Source organism: Arachis stenosperma, chromosome 5 (genome assembly GCF_014773155.1).
Source record: "Arachis stenosperma cultivar V10309 chromosome 5, arast.V10309.gnm1.PFL2, whole genome shotgun sequence".
Lineage (NCBI taxonomy): Eukaryota > Viridiplantae > Streptophyta > Magnoliopsida > Fabales > Fabaceae > Arachis > Arachis stenosperma.
This window is the reverse complement of record NC_080381.1, coordinates 53,139,313-53,153,629: the sequence shown is the minus strand read 5'-3', so window position 1 is coordinate 53,153,629 and position 14,317 is coordinate 53,139,313. Positions and strand designations below refer to the sequence as shown.

At 39.2% G+C, this 14,317-nt stretch overlaps 1 protein-coding gene across 1 annotated transcript; it reads right to left on the bottom strand.

Moving 5' to 3' along the window:
• Positions 1-13,234: 13,234 nt before the first annotated feature.
• Positions 13,235-14,005, bottom strand: LOC130980797 (uncharacterized). Its single transcript, XM_057904439.1, has one exon. It carries the CDS (start codon positions 14,003-14,005, stop codon positions 13,235-13,237), a length of 771 nt encoding a protein of 256 aa, XP_057760422.1.
• Positions 14,006-14,317: the final 312 nt, after the last annotated feature.

The following is a 14,317-nucleotide window of genomic DNA, read 5'->3' as shown; positions in this document are numbered from 1 at the left end:
ATGTAGTGTATTATCTTTTAAATGCCACTTTCGCTATACTATTCGTAGTGTTTCATTTTTTTTTTTTTTTTGAATAAGAGACCTCAACACAATATAGTGGAGCAACAGACAAACAAATTGCAGTCATGATCATAAAAGAAAATAAAGACAAAGGTAACTAAACTACCTCTGATGTTATCTCCGGCATTGCCATCAACAACAAAAGGGGTCCATACTGCTCCGCTCTCTATAACTGGTCACCGATCTTTGAAACACCTCTTCTGGACCACCTTCTTTGGAATTAAAAATCTGCATGTTCCTCTCTAGCCAAACATTCCAGATAACCGCAAAGAAGCAAATCATGTTTCGCTCCTCCTTTCTATTTACAACGCCTGTCCAACTCTCAAAATGTTCTTTCAGTGACCCCGGAATAGACCACGCTTTCCCAAAATCAGAAAGCCATTGACACCACACCTGCCAAGTAAACTGACAATCCAAAAACAAGTGGTGAATATGTTCAACATCTCTTTTAAATAACATACATAAGTTGTCTCCATGACTAATTATTCCAAGTCTAAGTAGTCTTTCTTTAGTATTTACTCTTCCTATCAAGACAAACCAAATAAATAACTTCACTTGTGGTGGCACCAAACCTTTCCATATTGTTCTGGTGAAGTTATAACTGGTAATATCTTCCAGGAGAGTATCTGACTGCATCACCTACACAAAAGATTTAGTTGAAAAAGTTCCATCCTTGTCAAACTTCCAATTAACTCTATCTTGCTTATTATATGCTAGTTTAACAGGCCTTAAAGACTCGTGCAAATTATCCACTAATTCCAACTCCACTGATATAATTTTCGCCTCTACTGGAAGTTCCAAATCCACTCTAACCCATCCCAAAACTCGCAATCCCCTATAACAGATTCTTTCTGGTTTGAAACAGAGAAAAGTCTCGGAAATTTCATCTTGGGTGAACCACCTTGTAACCAAACATCTTCCCAGAATTGTGTCCTCCTACCATCACCCACCTCCATAGTCAACCCAGCAATTATCTTGTCTCTTACATTGTTATCCTTGAGCTGCATCTGACATATATCCTTCCATGGTCCCCCTCTAATAGGTAGTGTCTGAGCTGATAACATCACATTGGGATTCAAATTATAGCAGGAGCATACAACTTTCTTCCATAAAGGACATTCTTCTTTTGAAAAGCGCCACCACTACTTGAAGAGTAGAGCAGATTTTCTAATCACTGCATCACGACCCCCAAGTCACCCTCCTTTTTAGGGGCCTGAACCACTTCTCACTTAACTAGTGCTATACCATTCCTATCTTCCTCCTTACTCCATAAGAATCTTCTCTGCAGCGATATCAACTTTTCTGCCACAGCCCTCGGCATCTTGTATAGGCTCAGGTAGTACACTGGTAAACTATTCAACACAGACTTTATAAGGACTAGCTTACCCGCTTGATTCAGGACATTTGCCTTCCACAAACTGAGCTTTTCCTCAACCTTGTCAATTATCGGTTTCCATGTCTTGACCAGCCTTGGGTTTGCTCCTAGAGGAATGCCAAGATATCTAACAGGAAGGTTCGCCTCTTTACATCCCAATAAACTGCACATGTTATCAGTCCACTACGGGTCACAATTGATTGGAATTAAACTTGATTTATCGAAGTTAATCGTTAACCCCGACATCACCTCAAAGCACCTTAGCAATCTGGCATAGTTTCTGATGGTCTCCTCCTCTGGTGGACAGAATAATATGGTGTCATCTGCGAATTGGAGATGTGACAACACTATGTTTTCCTTGCCAACCAGCAACGGCGAAATCCATCGGTTCCTCACTGCCTCCCCTATCATCTTGTGTAGAACATCCACTACCAGAACAAAACAGGAACGGAGACAGTGGATCACCTTGCCTCAAACCTCTCTCTATCTTGAATGGTTTAGATGGAGAACCATTTATTAGGATTGCCATAGACGCTGTACCAACACACTCCCTAACCCATTCTCTCCATCTCCAACCAAAACCCATCTTCTGAAGCACAATATCCACAAAATTCCACTTTATCCGATCATAAGCCTTCTGAAAGTCTAATTTAATAATTGTCGCCTGCTTCTTCCTCATCTTTAACCATTGCACTGTTTCACATGCAATGAGTGCCTGGTGCACGAAATTGTGATCTCTTATAATGGCATTCAACTTGGCGTGCGCATCTACTAACTCAGCATTTTCTTCAGAAGCTCGCACAACTAACCAGCAAGTGCACTGGGTCGTCCAAGTAATAAACCTTACGTGAGTAAGGGTCGATCCCACGGAGATTGTTGGTATGAAGCAAGCTATGGTCATCTTGTAAATCTCAGTCAGGCGGATAATAAATGGTTATGGAGTTTTCGAATAATAATAATAAATAAACAGAAAATAAAGATAGAAATACTTATGTAGATCATCGATAGGAATTTCAGATAGGCGTATAAAGATGCTGTGCTCTTTCTGAATCTCTGCTTTCCTACTGCCTTCATCCAATCCTTCTTACTCCTTTCCATGGCAAGCTGTATGTAGGGCATCACCGTTGTCAATGGCTACATCCCATCCTCTCAGTGAAAAAGGTCCAAATGCTCTGCCACGGCACGGCTAATCATCTGTCAGTTCTCGATCATGTCGGAATAGAATCCCTTGATTCTTTTGCGTTTGTCATCACGCCCAACAATCGCGAGTTTGAAGCTCGTCACAGTCATTCAATCCCGGAATCCTACTCGGAATACCACAGACAAGGTTTAGACTTTCCAGATTCTCATGAATGCCGCCATCAATTCTAGCTTATACCACGAAGACTCTGATCTCACGGAATGGAAGGCTCGGTTGTCAGGCGAGGGCAACCATGCGTCGTGCATCAGGAATCCAAGAGATACACACTCTAGCTTTCGCTTGTAGAACGGAAGTGGTTGTCAGGCACGCGTTCATAGAGACGGATGATGATGAGTATCACGGATCATCACATCCATCAGGTTGAAGTACGATTAGTATCTTAGAACAGAAATAAGATTGAATTTGAATAAAAGATAGTAGTAATTGCATTAAAACTTGAGGTACAGCAGAGCTCCACACCCTTAATCTATGGTGTGTAAAAACTCCACCGTTAAAAATACATAAGTGATGAAGGTTCAGGCATGGTTGAATGGCCAGCCCCCAAAACATGATCACAGGATCAAAAATACAATCCCAGATCCAGGATGTCTAATACAATAATAAAATGTCTTATTCATACTAGATTAGCTACTAGGGTTTACAGAAGTAAGTAATTGATGCAGAAATCCACTTCCAGGGCCCACTTGGTGTGTGCTTGGGCTGAGCTTGAACTTTACACGTGCAGAGGCTTCTTTTGGAGTTGAATGCCAAGTTGTAAAGTGTTTTTGGCATTCAACTCTGGTTCGTGACGTGTTTCTGGCGTTTGACTCCAGAATGCAGCGTAGAACTGGCGTTGAGCGCCAGTTTGCGTCATCTAATCCCGAATAAAGTATGGACTATTATATATTGCTGGAAAGCTCTGGATGTCTACTTTCCAACGCCGTTGAGAGCGCGCTAATCTCTGAAAACACTTAACACACATATCAAGGCATCTAATGGTGATAAGAGAGGATTAATAATAAGCAAATATAAGTCCAAAGAAGCATGTTTTCAATCAAAGCACATAATTAGGAAGAGAAATGTAAAACATGCAAATAGTATGAATAAGTGGGTAAAGAGTTGATAAAATCCACTCAGTTGAGCACAAGATAAACCATGAAATATGGGTTTATCACGCGCCATTTGGAGTTCTGTAGCTCCAGAAAATCTATTTCGAGTGCAGGGAGGTCAGAATCTAACAGCATCAGCAGTCCTTTGTCAGCCTCCTTATCAGAGTTTTACTCAGGTCCCTCAATTTCAGCCAGAAATTACCTGAAATCACAGAAAAATACACAAACTCATAGTAAAATCCAGAAATGTGAATTTAGCATAAAAACTAATGAAAACATCCCTAAAAGTAACTAAATCCTACTAAAAACTATCTAAAAACAATGCCAAAAAGCGCATAAATTATCTGCTCATCACAACACCAAACTTAAATTGTTGCTTGTCCCCAAGCAACTGAAAATCAATTAGGATAAAAAGAAGAGAATATACTATAAATTCTAGAATATCAATGAATATTAGTCCTAATTAGATGAGCGGGACTTGTAGCTTTTTGCCTCTGAACAGTTTTGGCATCTCACTTTTTCCTTTGAAGTTTAGAATGATTGGCATCTATAGGAACTTAGAATTTCAGATAGTGTTATTGATTCTCCTAGTTAAGTATGTTGATTCTTGAACACAGCTACTTTTATGAGTCTTGGCCGTGGCCCTAAGCACTTTGTTTTCCAGTATTACCACCAGATACATAAATGCCACAGACACATAGCTGGGTGAACCTTTTCAGATTGTGACTCAGCTTTGCTAAAGTCCCTAGTTAGAGGTGTCCAGAGTTCTTAAGCACACTCTTTTTGCTTTGGATCACGACTTTAACCACTCAGTCACAAGCTTTTCACTTGGACCTGCATGCCACAAGCACATGGTTAGGGACAGCTTGATTTAGCCACTTAGGCCTGGATTTTATTTCCTTGGGCCCTCCTATCCATTGATACTCAAAGCCTTGGATCCTTTTTACCCTTGCCTTTTGGTTTTAAGGGCTATTGGCTTTTTCTGCTTGCTTTTTCTTTTTCTTTCTAATTTTTTTCGCCATTTTTTTCGCAAGCTTTTGCTTTTTCACTGCTTTTTCTTGCTTCAAGAATCAATTTTCATGATTTTTCAGATTGTCAATAACATTCTCTTTGTTCATCATTCTTTCAAGAGCCAACAATTTTAACATTCATAAACAACAAGATCAAAAATATGCACTGTTCAAGCATTCATTCAGAAAACAAAAAGTATTGTCACCACATCAATATAATTAAACTAAATTCAAGGATAATTTCAAAATTCATGTACTTCTTGTTCTTTTGAATTAGAAACATTTTTCATTTAAGAGAGGTGAAGGATTTATGGAATTATTCATAGCCTTAAGACATAGTTACTCAATACTAATGATCATGAGGTAGAGACACAAAACATAAACACACATATAGCATAAAAACTGAAAAACAGAAAAAATTAGAACAAGGAATGAGTCCACCTTAGTGATGGTGGCGCTTTCTTCTTGAAGAACCAATGATGTCCTTGAGTTCTTCTATGTCTCTTCCTTGCCTTTGTTGCTCCTCCCTCATTGCTCTTTGATCTTCTCTAATTTCATGGAGAATGATGGAGTGCTCTTGATGTTCCACCCTTAATTGATCCATATTGTAACTCAAATCTTCTAGAGAAGTGTTGAGTTGTTCCCAATAGTTGTTAGGAGGAAAGTGCATCCCTTGAGGCATCTCCGGGATTTCTTGGTGATGAGCTTCCTCATGCGTCTCTTGGGTTCCATGAGTGGGTTCTCTTGTTTGCTCCATCCTTTTCTTAGTGATGGGCTTGTCCTCCTCAATGGGGATGTCTCCTTCTATGATAACTCTAGCTGAGTAACATAGATGGCAAATAAGATGAGAAAAAGCTAGCCTTGCCATGGTGGAGGACTTTTCGGCTATTTTGTAGAATTCAAGGGAGATGACTTCATGAACTTCTACTTCCTCTCCATTCATGATGCTATGAATCATGATGGCCCGATCCACAGTAACTTCGGATCGGTTGCTAGTGGGGATGATGGAGTGTTGGATGAACTTCAACCATCCTCTAGCCATAGGCTTGAGGTCCAGTCTTCTTAATTGAACCAGCTTGCCTTTGGAGTATCTTTTCCATTGAGCTCCTTCAACACATATGTCCATAAGGACTTGTCCAACATTTGATCAAAGTTGACCCTTCTTGTGTAGGGGCGTGCATCTCCTTGCATCATGGGCAAGTTGAATGCCAACCTCACATTTTCCGGACTAAAATCTAAGTATTTTCCTCAAACCATTGTAAGATAGTTCTTTGGATTCGGGTTCATACTTTGATCATGGTTCCTAGTGATCCATGCATTGGCATAAAACTCTTGAACCATTAAGATTCCGACTTGTTGAATGGGATTGGTCAGAACTTTCCAACTTCTTCTTTGGATCTCATGTCGGATCTCCGGATACTCATTTTTCTTGAGCTTGAAAGGGACCTCAGGGATCACCTTTTTCTTGGCCACAACATCATAGAAGTGGTCTTGATGGGCTTTGGAGATGAATCTCTCCATCTCCCATGACTCGGAGGTGGAAGCTTTTGTCTTTCCTTTCCCTTTTCTAGAGGTTTCTCTGGTCTTAGGTGCCATAGGTGGTTATGGAAAAACAAAAGCTATGCTTTTACCACACCAAACTTAGAATATTGCTCGCCCTCGAGCAAAAGAAGAAAGAAAAGAAGAAGAGGAAGAGAAAATATGGAGGAGAGTGGGGGGAGGTGTATTCGGCCAAGGTGTAGAAGAGGAGGTTGTGTTGTGTGAAAATGAAGAAAGATGGAGGGGTTTATATAGTGAGGGGAGAGGGAGTAGGTTCGGCTATTTAGGGTGGGTTTGGGTGGGAAAGAAATTTTGAATTTTGAAGGTAGGTGGGGTTTATGGGAAAGAGTGGATGGATGTGAGTGGTGAAGGGGGGTAATTGGAAAGAGAGTGTGTAGGGTTTTGGGGAAGAGTGTTTATGGGGAAGAGAGTTTATGGGAAAGAGAGGATGAATGTGAAGAAGAGGAGAGAAGGTGAGTTGAAGTAGGTGGGGATCCTGTGGGGTCCACAGATCCTGGGATGATCCTGTGGGGTCCACAGATCCTGAGGTGTCAAGGATTTACATCCCTGCACCAATTAGGCATGTAAAACGCCTTTGCATACAATTCTGGCGTTTAAACGCCGAAGTGATGCTTATTTTTGGGCATTCAACGCCCAATTGCAGCATGTTTCTGGCGTTGAACGCCAGTTCCATGCTTGTTTCTGGCGTTCAGCGCCAGCTCTCCTCAGGGTATATTCCTGGCGTTCAAACGCCCGGATGCTGCTTGCTTCTGGCGTTTAATGCCAGATCCATGCTCTATTCTAGCGTTGAACGCCAGCCAGATACTCCTTACTGGCGTTTGAACGCCAGTAAGTCCTTCCTCCAGGGTGTGCTTTTTCTTCTGCTATTTTTGATTCTGTTTTTAATTTTAGTATTTATTTTGTGACTCCACATGATCATGAACCTAATAAAACATAAAAGAACAATACAAATAAAAAAAAATTAGATAAATAAAAATTGGGTTGCCTCCCAATAAGCACTTCTTTAATGTCAATAGCTTGACAGTGGGCCCTCATGGAGCCACACAGGTGATCAGGTCAATGTTGTAGACTCCCAACATCAAACTTAGAGTTTGGATGTGGGGATTCAACACCAAACATAGAGTTTGGCTGAGGCCTCCCAACACCAAACTTAGAGTTTGATTGTGGGGGCTTTGTTTGACTCTGTACTGAGGGAAGCTTTTCATGCTTCCTCTCCATGTATACAGAAGAATACCTTTGGGTCTTAAACACAAGGTAGTCCCCTTTCAATTGAAGGACTAATTCTCCTCTGTTAACATCTATCACAGCTCCTGCTGTGGCTAGGAAAGGTCTTCCAAGGATGATGCATTCATCCTCCTCCTTTCTAGTGTCTAAGATTATGAAATCAGCAGGGATATAAAGGCCTTCAACCTTTACTAACACGTTCTCTACCAATCCATAAGCTTATCTTACTGACTTGTCTGCCAATTGTAATGAAAATATGGCAGGTTGTACCTCAATGATCCCCAGCTTCTCCATTACGGAGAGTGGCATAAGATTTATACCTGACCCTAGGTCACACAGAGCCTTTTCAAATGTCATGGTGCCTATGGTGCAGGGTATTAAGAATTTTCCAGGAACTTGTCTCCTTTGAGGTAAAATTTGCTGAACCCATGTATCTAGTTCACTAATGAGTAAGGGAGGTTCACCTTTCCAAGTCTCATTACCAAACAACTTGGCATTCAGCTTCATGATGGCTCCTAGATATTGAGCAACTTGCTCTCCAGTTACATTTTCATCCTCTTCAGAGGAAGAATAGTTCTCAGAGCTCATGAATGGCAGAAGGAGGTTTAGTGGAATCTCTATGGTCTCTATATGAACCTCAGATTCCTTTGGGTCCTCAATAGGGAACTCCTTCTTGCTTGAGAGACGTCCCATGAGGTCTTCCTCATTGGGATTCACGTCCTCTCCTTCCTCTCTAGGTTCGGCCATGTTGACTATATCGATGGCCTTGCACTCTCTCTTTGGATTCTCTTCTGTATTGCTTGGGAGAGTACTAGGAAGAGTTTCAGTGACTTTCTTACTCAGCTGGCCCACTTGTGCCTCCAAATTTATAATGGAGGACCTTGTTTCACTCATGAAGCTTAAAGTGGCCTTAGACAGATTAGAGACTATATTTGCTAAGTTAGAGGTGCTCTGCTCAGAATTCTCTGTCTGTTGCTGAGAAGATGATGGAAAAGGCTTGTCATTGCTAAACATGTTTCTTCCACCATTATTAAAGCCTTGTTGAGGCTTTTGTTGATCCTTCCATGAGAAATTTGGATGATTTCTCCATGAGGGGTTATAGGTGTTGCCAAAGGCTTCCCCCATGTAATTTACCTCTGCCATTGCAGGATTTTCAGGATCATAAGCTTCTTCTTCAGAAGATGCCTCTTTAGTACTGTTGGATGCATTTTGCCATCCATTCAGACTTTGAGAAATCATGTTGACTTGTTGAGTCAACATTTTGTTCTGAGCCAATATGGCATTCAGAGCATCAATTTCAAGAACTCCCTTCCTCTGAGGCGTCCTATTATTCACGGAATTTCTCTCAAAAGTGTACATGAATTGGTTATTTGCAACCATTTCAATAAGTTCCTGAGCTTCTGCAGGCGTTTTCTTTAGGTGAATGGATCCACCTGCAGAGTGGTCCAGTGACATCTTAGAGAACTCAGACAGACCATAATAGAATATATCTATCATGGTCCATTCTGAAAACATGTCAGAAGGACACTTTTTGGTCATCTGCTTGTATCTTTCCCAAGTTTCATAGAGGGATTCACCATCTTTTTGCTTGAAGGTCTGAACATCCACTCTAAGCTTGCTCAGCTTTTGAGGAGAAAAGAACTTAACTAAGAAGGACGTGACCAGCTTATCCTAAGAGTCCAGGCTATCCTTAGGTTGTGAGTCCAACCATGTTCTAGCTTTGTCTCTTATAGCAAAAGGGAAAAGCATGAGCCTGTAGACTTCAGGATCTACTCCATTAGTCTTACCAGTCTCACAGATCTGCAAGAACTCAGTTAAAAACCGGTAGGGATCTTCTGATGAAAGTCCATGAAACTTCCAGTTTTGTTGCATTAGAGCAACTAATTGAGGTTTCAGCTCAAAATTATTTGCTCCAATGGCAGGAATTGAGATGCTTCTTCCATCAAACTTGGAACTAGGTGTAGTATAATCACCAAGCATCCTCCTTGTATTATTGTTGTTGGGTTCGGCTGCCATATCCTTTTCTTGTTCGAAAATTTCAATAAGGTTGTCTCTGGATTGTTGTAATTTAGCTTCTCTTAGTTTCCTCTTCAGAGTCCTTTCAGGTTCAGGATCAGCTTCAACAAGAATGCCTTTTTTCTTATTCCTGCTCATATGAAAGAGAAGAGAACAGAAAAAGAAGAGGAATCCTCTATGTCACAGTATAGAGATTCCTTTATGTTAGTAGAAGAAGAAAGGGAATAAGAGTGAAGAAGAATGAATAATCCAAACACAAGGGTGAGGATAGGGGCAGTGATTTGAGATGAAGAAAAGTGTTAGTAAATGAATAAATAAATAGAATAAGATGAGAGACAGAAGTTTTCAAAAATAATTTTGAAAAGGAGTTAATGATTTTCGAAAATTAAGATAAGAAATAAAATTAAAATTAAAAATTAAAACAATTAATCAATTAAAAAGAATTTTGAAAAAGAGGTGAGGTATTTTCGAAAATTAGAGAGAGAAAATTAGTTAGGTGGTTTTGAAAAAGATAAGAAACAAACAAAAGTTAATTGGTTAGTTTGAAAAAGATTTGAAAATCAAAATTGAAAAGATAAGAAGATAAGAAGATATTTTGAAATCAAATATTTGAAAAAGATAAAATTTTGAAAAAGATATGACAAAAAGATATGATTAAAAGGATATGGTTGAAAAAGATTTAATTTTTAAAATTAAAATTAATTACTTGACTAACAAGAAATTAAAAGATATGATTCTAGAATTTAAAGATTGAACATTTCTTAACAAGAAAGTAACAAACTTCAAATTTTTGAATCAATCACATTACTTATTAGTTAAGTTTCGAAAATTTGAAATAAAATAAGAAAAAGATTTTGAAAAATAGTTTTAAATTTTCGAAAATCATAAGATAAAAATAAAAGAGATTTGATTTTTTTTGAAAAAGATTTTGAAAAAATAAGATTTTTAAAATTGAAATTTTGACTTGACTTACAAGAAATAACTAATTTTAAAAATTTTGACTAAGTCAACTCAAATTTTTGAAATTTTGAAAGAATAAAGGAAAAGATATTTTTTTATTTTTGAATTTTTAATGATGAGAGAGAAAAACACAAATATGATCCAAAACATGAGAATTTTAGATCAAAACCAATGATGCATGCAAGAACACTATGAATGTCAAGATGAACACTAAGAACACTTTGAAGATCATGATGAACATCAAGAACATATTTTTGAAAAAAATTTTATGCAAAGAAAACATGCAAGACACCAAACTTAGAAATCTTTAATGCTTAGACAATATGAATGCAAAGATGCACATGAAAAACAATAAAAGACACAAAACAAGAAAACATCAAGATCAAACAAGAAGACTTACCAAGAACAACTTGAAGATCATGAAGAACACTATGAATGCATGAATTTTCGAAAATTGCAAGAACAAGATGAATATGCAATTGACACCAAACTTATAAATTGACTCAAGACTCAAACAAGAAACACAAAATAATTTTTTGATTTTATGATTTTATTATTTTTTTGTATTTTCTTTATTTTTTTTCGAAAAACATATAGAAAAAAGAAAAGAAGAAATTCAAAATTTTTAATAAGAATTCCAGGAATATTTCAATGTTGGCCTAAAACTCCAATCCAAGGGTTGGACATGGCTTAATAGCCATCCAGCTTTAGGATGGCATTACATGCATTAAGGTGATTAGTTGAAGTCTCATTCCAAAAGGATTTGGATATGGCTTTACAGCCAACCAGGCTTCAACATGCTACATGAAACACTAGAATCCATTCTTAAAAATTCTGAAGCCATAGAATAATTTATTTTTTAAAATTTTTTTTCAAAAATAGGGATGAATTTTTGAAAAATTTTTGAAAATAAAACAAAAAGAAAATTACCTAATCTGAGCAACAAGATGAACCGTCAGTTGTCCAAACTTGAACAATCCCCGGCAACGCGCCAAAAAATTAGTGCACAAAATTGTGATCTCTTATAATGGCATTCAACTTGGTGTGCACATTTACTAACTCAGCACTTTCTTCACAATCTCGCACAACTAACCAGCAAGTGCACTGGGTCGTCCAAGTAATAAACCTTACGTGAGTAAGGGTTGATCCCACAGAGATTGTTGGTATGAAGCAAGCTATGGTCATCTTGTAAATCTCAGTCAGGCGGATAATAAATGGTTATGGAGTTTTCGAATAATAATAATAAATAAACAGAAAATAAAGATAGAAATACTTATGTAGATCATCGATGGAAATTTCAGATAGGCGTATGAAGATGCTGTGCTCCTTCTGAATCTCTGCTTTCTTACTGCCTTCATCCAATCCTTCTTACTCCTTTCCATGGCAAGCTGTATGTAGGGCATCACCGTTGTCAATGGCTACATCCCATCCTCTCAGTGAAAAAGGTCCAAATGCTCTGTCATGGCACGGCTAATCATCTGTCGGTTCTCGATCATGTTGGAATAGAATCCCTTGATTCTTTTACGTTTGTCATCACGCCCAACAATCGCTAGTTTAAAGCTCGTCACAGTCATTCAATCCCGGAATCCTACTCGGAATACCACAAGCAAGGTTTAGACTTTCCGGATTCTCATGAATGCCGCCATCAATTCTAGCTTATACCACGAAGACTCTGATCTCACGGAATGGAAGGCTTGGTTGTCAGGCAAGGGCAACCATGCGTCGTACATCAGGAATCCAAGAGATACACATTCTAGCTTAGTGGTTGTCAGGCACGCGTTCATAGGGACGGATGATGATGAGTGTCACGGATCATCACATCCATCAGGTTAAAGTACGAGTAGTATCTTAGAATAGAAATAAGATTGAATTTGAATAAAAGATAGTAGTAATTGCATTAATAATCTATGGTGTGTAGAAACTCCACCGTTGAAAATACATAAGTGATGAAGGTTCAGGCATGGCCGAATGGCCAGCCCCTAAAACATGATCACAGGATTAAAAATACAATCCCAGATCCAGGATGTCTAATACAATAATAAAATGTCCTATTTATACTAGACTAGCTACTAGGGTTTACAGAAGTAAGTAATTGATGCAGAAATCCACTTCCAGGGCCCACTTGGTGTGTGTTTGGGCTGAGCTTGAACTTTACATGTGCAGAGGCTTCCTTTGGAGTTGAACGCCAAGTTGCAACGTATTTTTGGCGTTCAACTCTGGTTCGTGATGTGTTTCTGGCGTTTGACTCCAGAATGCAGCGTAGAACTAGCGTTGAGCGCCAGTTTGCGTCATCTAATCCCGAATAAAGTATGAACTATTATATATTGTTGGAAAGCTCTGGATGTCTACTTTCCAACGCCGTTAAGAGCGCGCCATTTGGAGTTCTATAGCTCCAGAAAATCCATTTCAAGTGCAGGGAGATCAGAATCCAACAGCATTAGCAGTCCTTTGTCAGCCTCCTTATCAGAGTTTTGCTGAGGTCCTTCAATTTCAGCCAGAAATTACCTGAAATCATAGAAAAACACACAAACTCATAGTAAAGTCCAGAAATGTGAATTTGGCATAAAAACTAATGAAAACATCCCTAAAAGTAACTAAATCCTACTAAAAACTATCTAAAAACAATGCCAAAAAGCGTATAAATTATCCGCTCATCAGTGCCCCGTTGTGAATTTTCCGACCCTTCACAAATGTGCTTTGAGTCTCCCCTACTAGACCTGGCATCACTGATCTCATCCTTCTAACCATCACCTTGGATATTACTTTGTATATGCAGCCTACCATGTTGATCGGCCGGAGGTCTACTCCAAGTAATATTGGAGTCAGAAGGCAATCTCGATGATCTAAAGAAGTCTAGAATAGCTGTCGAGAACTCTGTACCAATCTCATCCCAGCACTTCTTGATGAAGTTCATATTATACCCGTTACTACCTGGAGCCTTAGAGGATTCACAGTCCCAAACCGCCTCTTTAATTTCCTCCAAAGTCGGTATCCTCTCCAAAGCACTCGATTCTTCTTCGCCAATCTGATTAACCAGTCCGTCCCTAAAACCCACCACTGGAGATCTCTCCTGATGATACAAGTCTCTGTAAAACTCTCTGATGGCTATCTTGATCCTAGCTTGATTTCTTATCAACCTTCCATTAATCACCAAGGCATCAATTCTATTATTCCTTCTTCTAGCCGACGCCAAGTTATGAAAGTACCTCGTGTTTTTATCCATGTCGTTCGCATGCCTGGAGCACGACATCTGTTTCCAGTGTATCTCTTTCCTCACATACCACTGCTTGCAACAGGTAACTAACGCCTTCCTTCTAGCCTCCATTGTACCATCATAGACTCCGTTCCCAACCATGTCATCTACCTTATTGATCTCCTCCTCAAAGCGCTGGATTTTCTTATCCATGTCACCAAATTTTTCTTTATGCAATTTTCCTAGTGGCACCGTTAAAGCCTTCAACTTGTCTATGAACTGCCCCTCTCCAATATTCCACCATTCGTCTCTGACCATTCTTAGGAAACCTTCGTGTGTAAACTAGGAGTCTAGAGTCTGGAATGGACACGGGCCACCTCTGTACTTGGTCACTTCAACTATTATTGGGCAGTGATTTGACAGGCCTTTCGGACCACCTTTTAAACAAATCTCTGGGAACTCCTCAGTCCATTCTATACTCACTAGGACTCTGTCAATACGACTAGAGGAACCACCTCTATACCATGTAAATTTACGATCATTCAGCGGTAAGTCCACCAACTGCATATCTTGGATCCAACTCTTGAACTCTTCTGCAGACGCTGTTAACCTGTCCTGATTTTTCCGTTC

What these genes read in the sequence shown, in the direction of transcription:
- LOC130980797 (XM_057904439.1), bottom strand. Translation starts at nt 14,005, where the DNA reads ATGGTCAGAGACGAATGGTGGAATATTGGAGAGGGGCAGTTCATAGAC.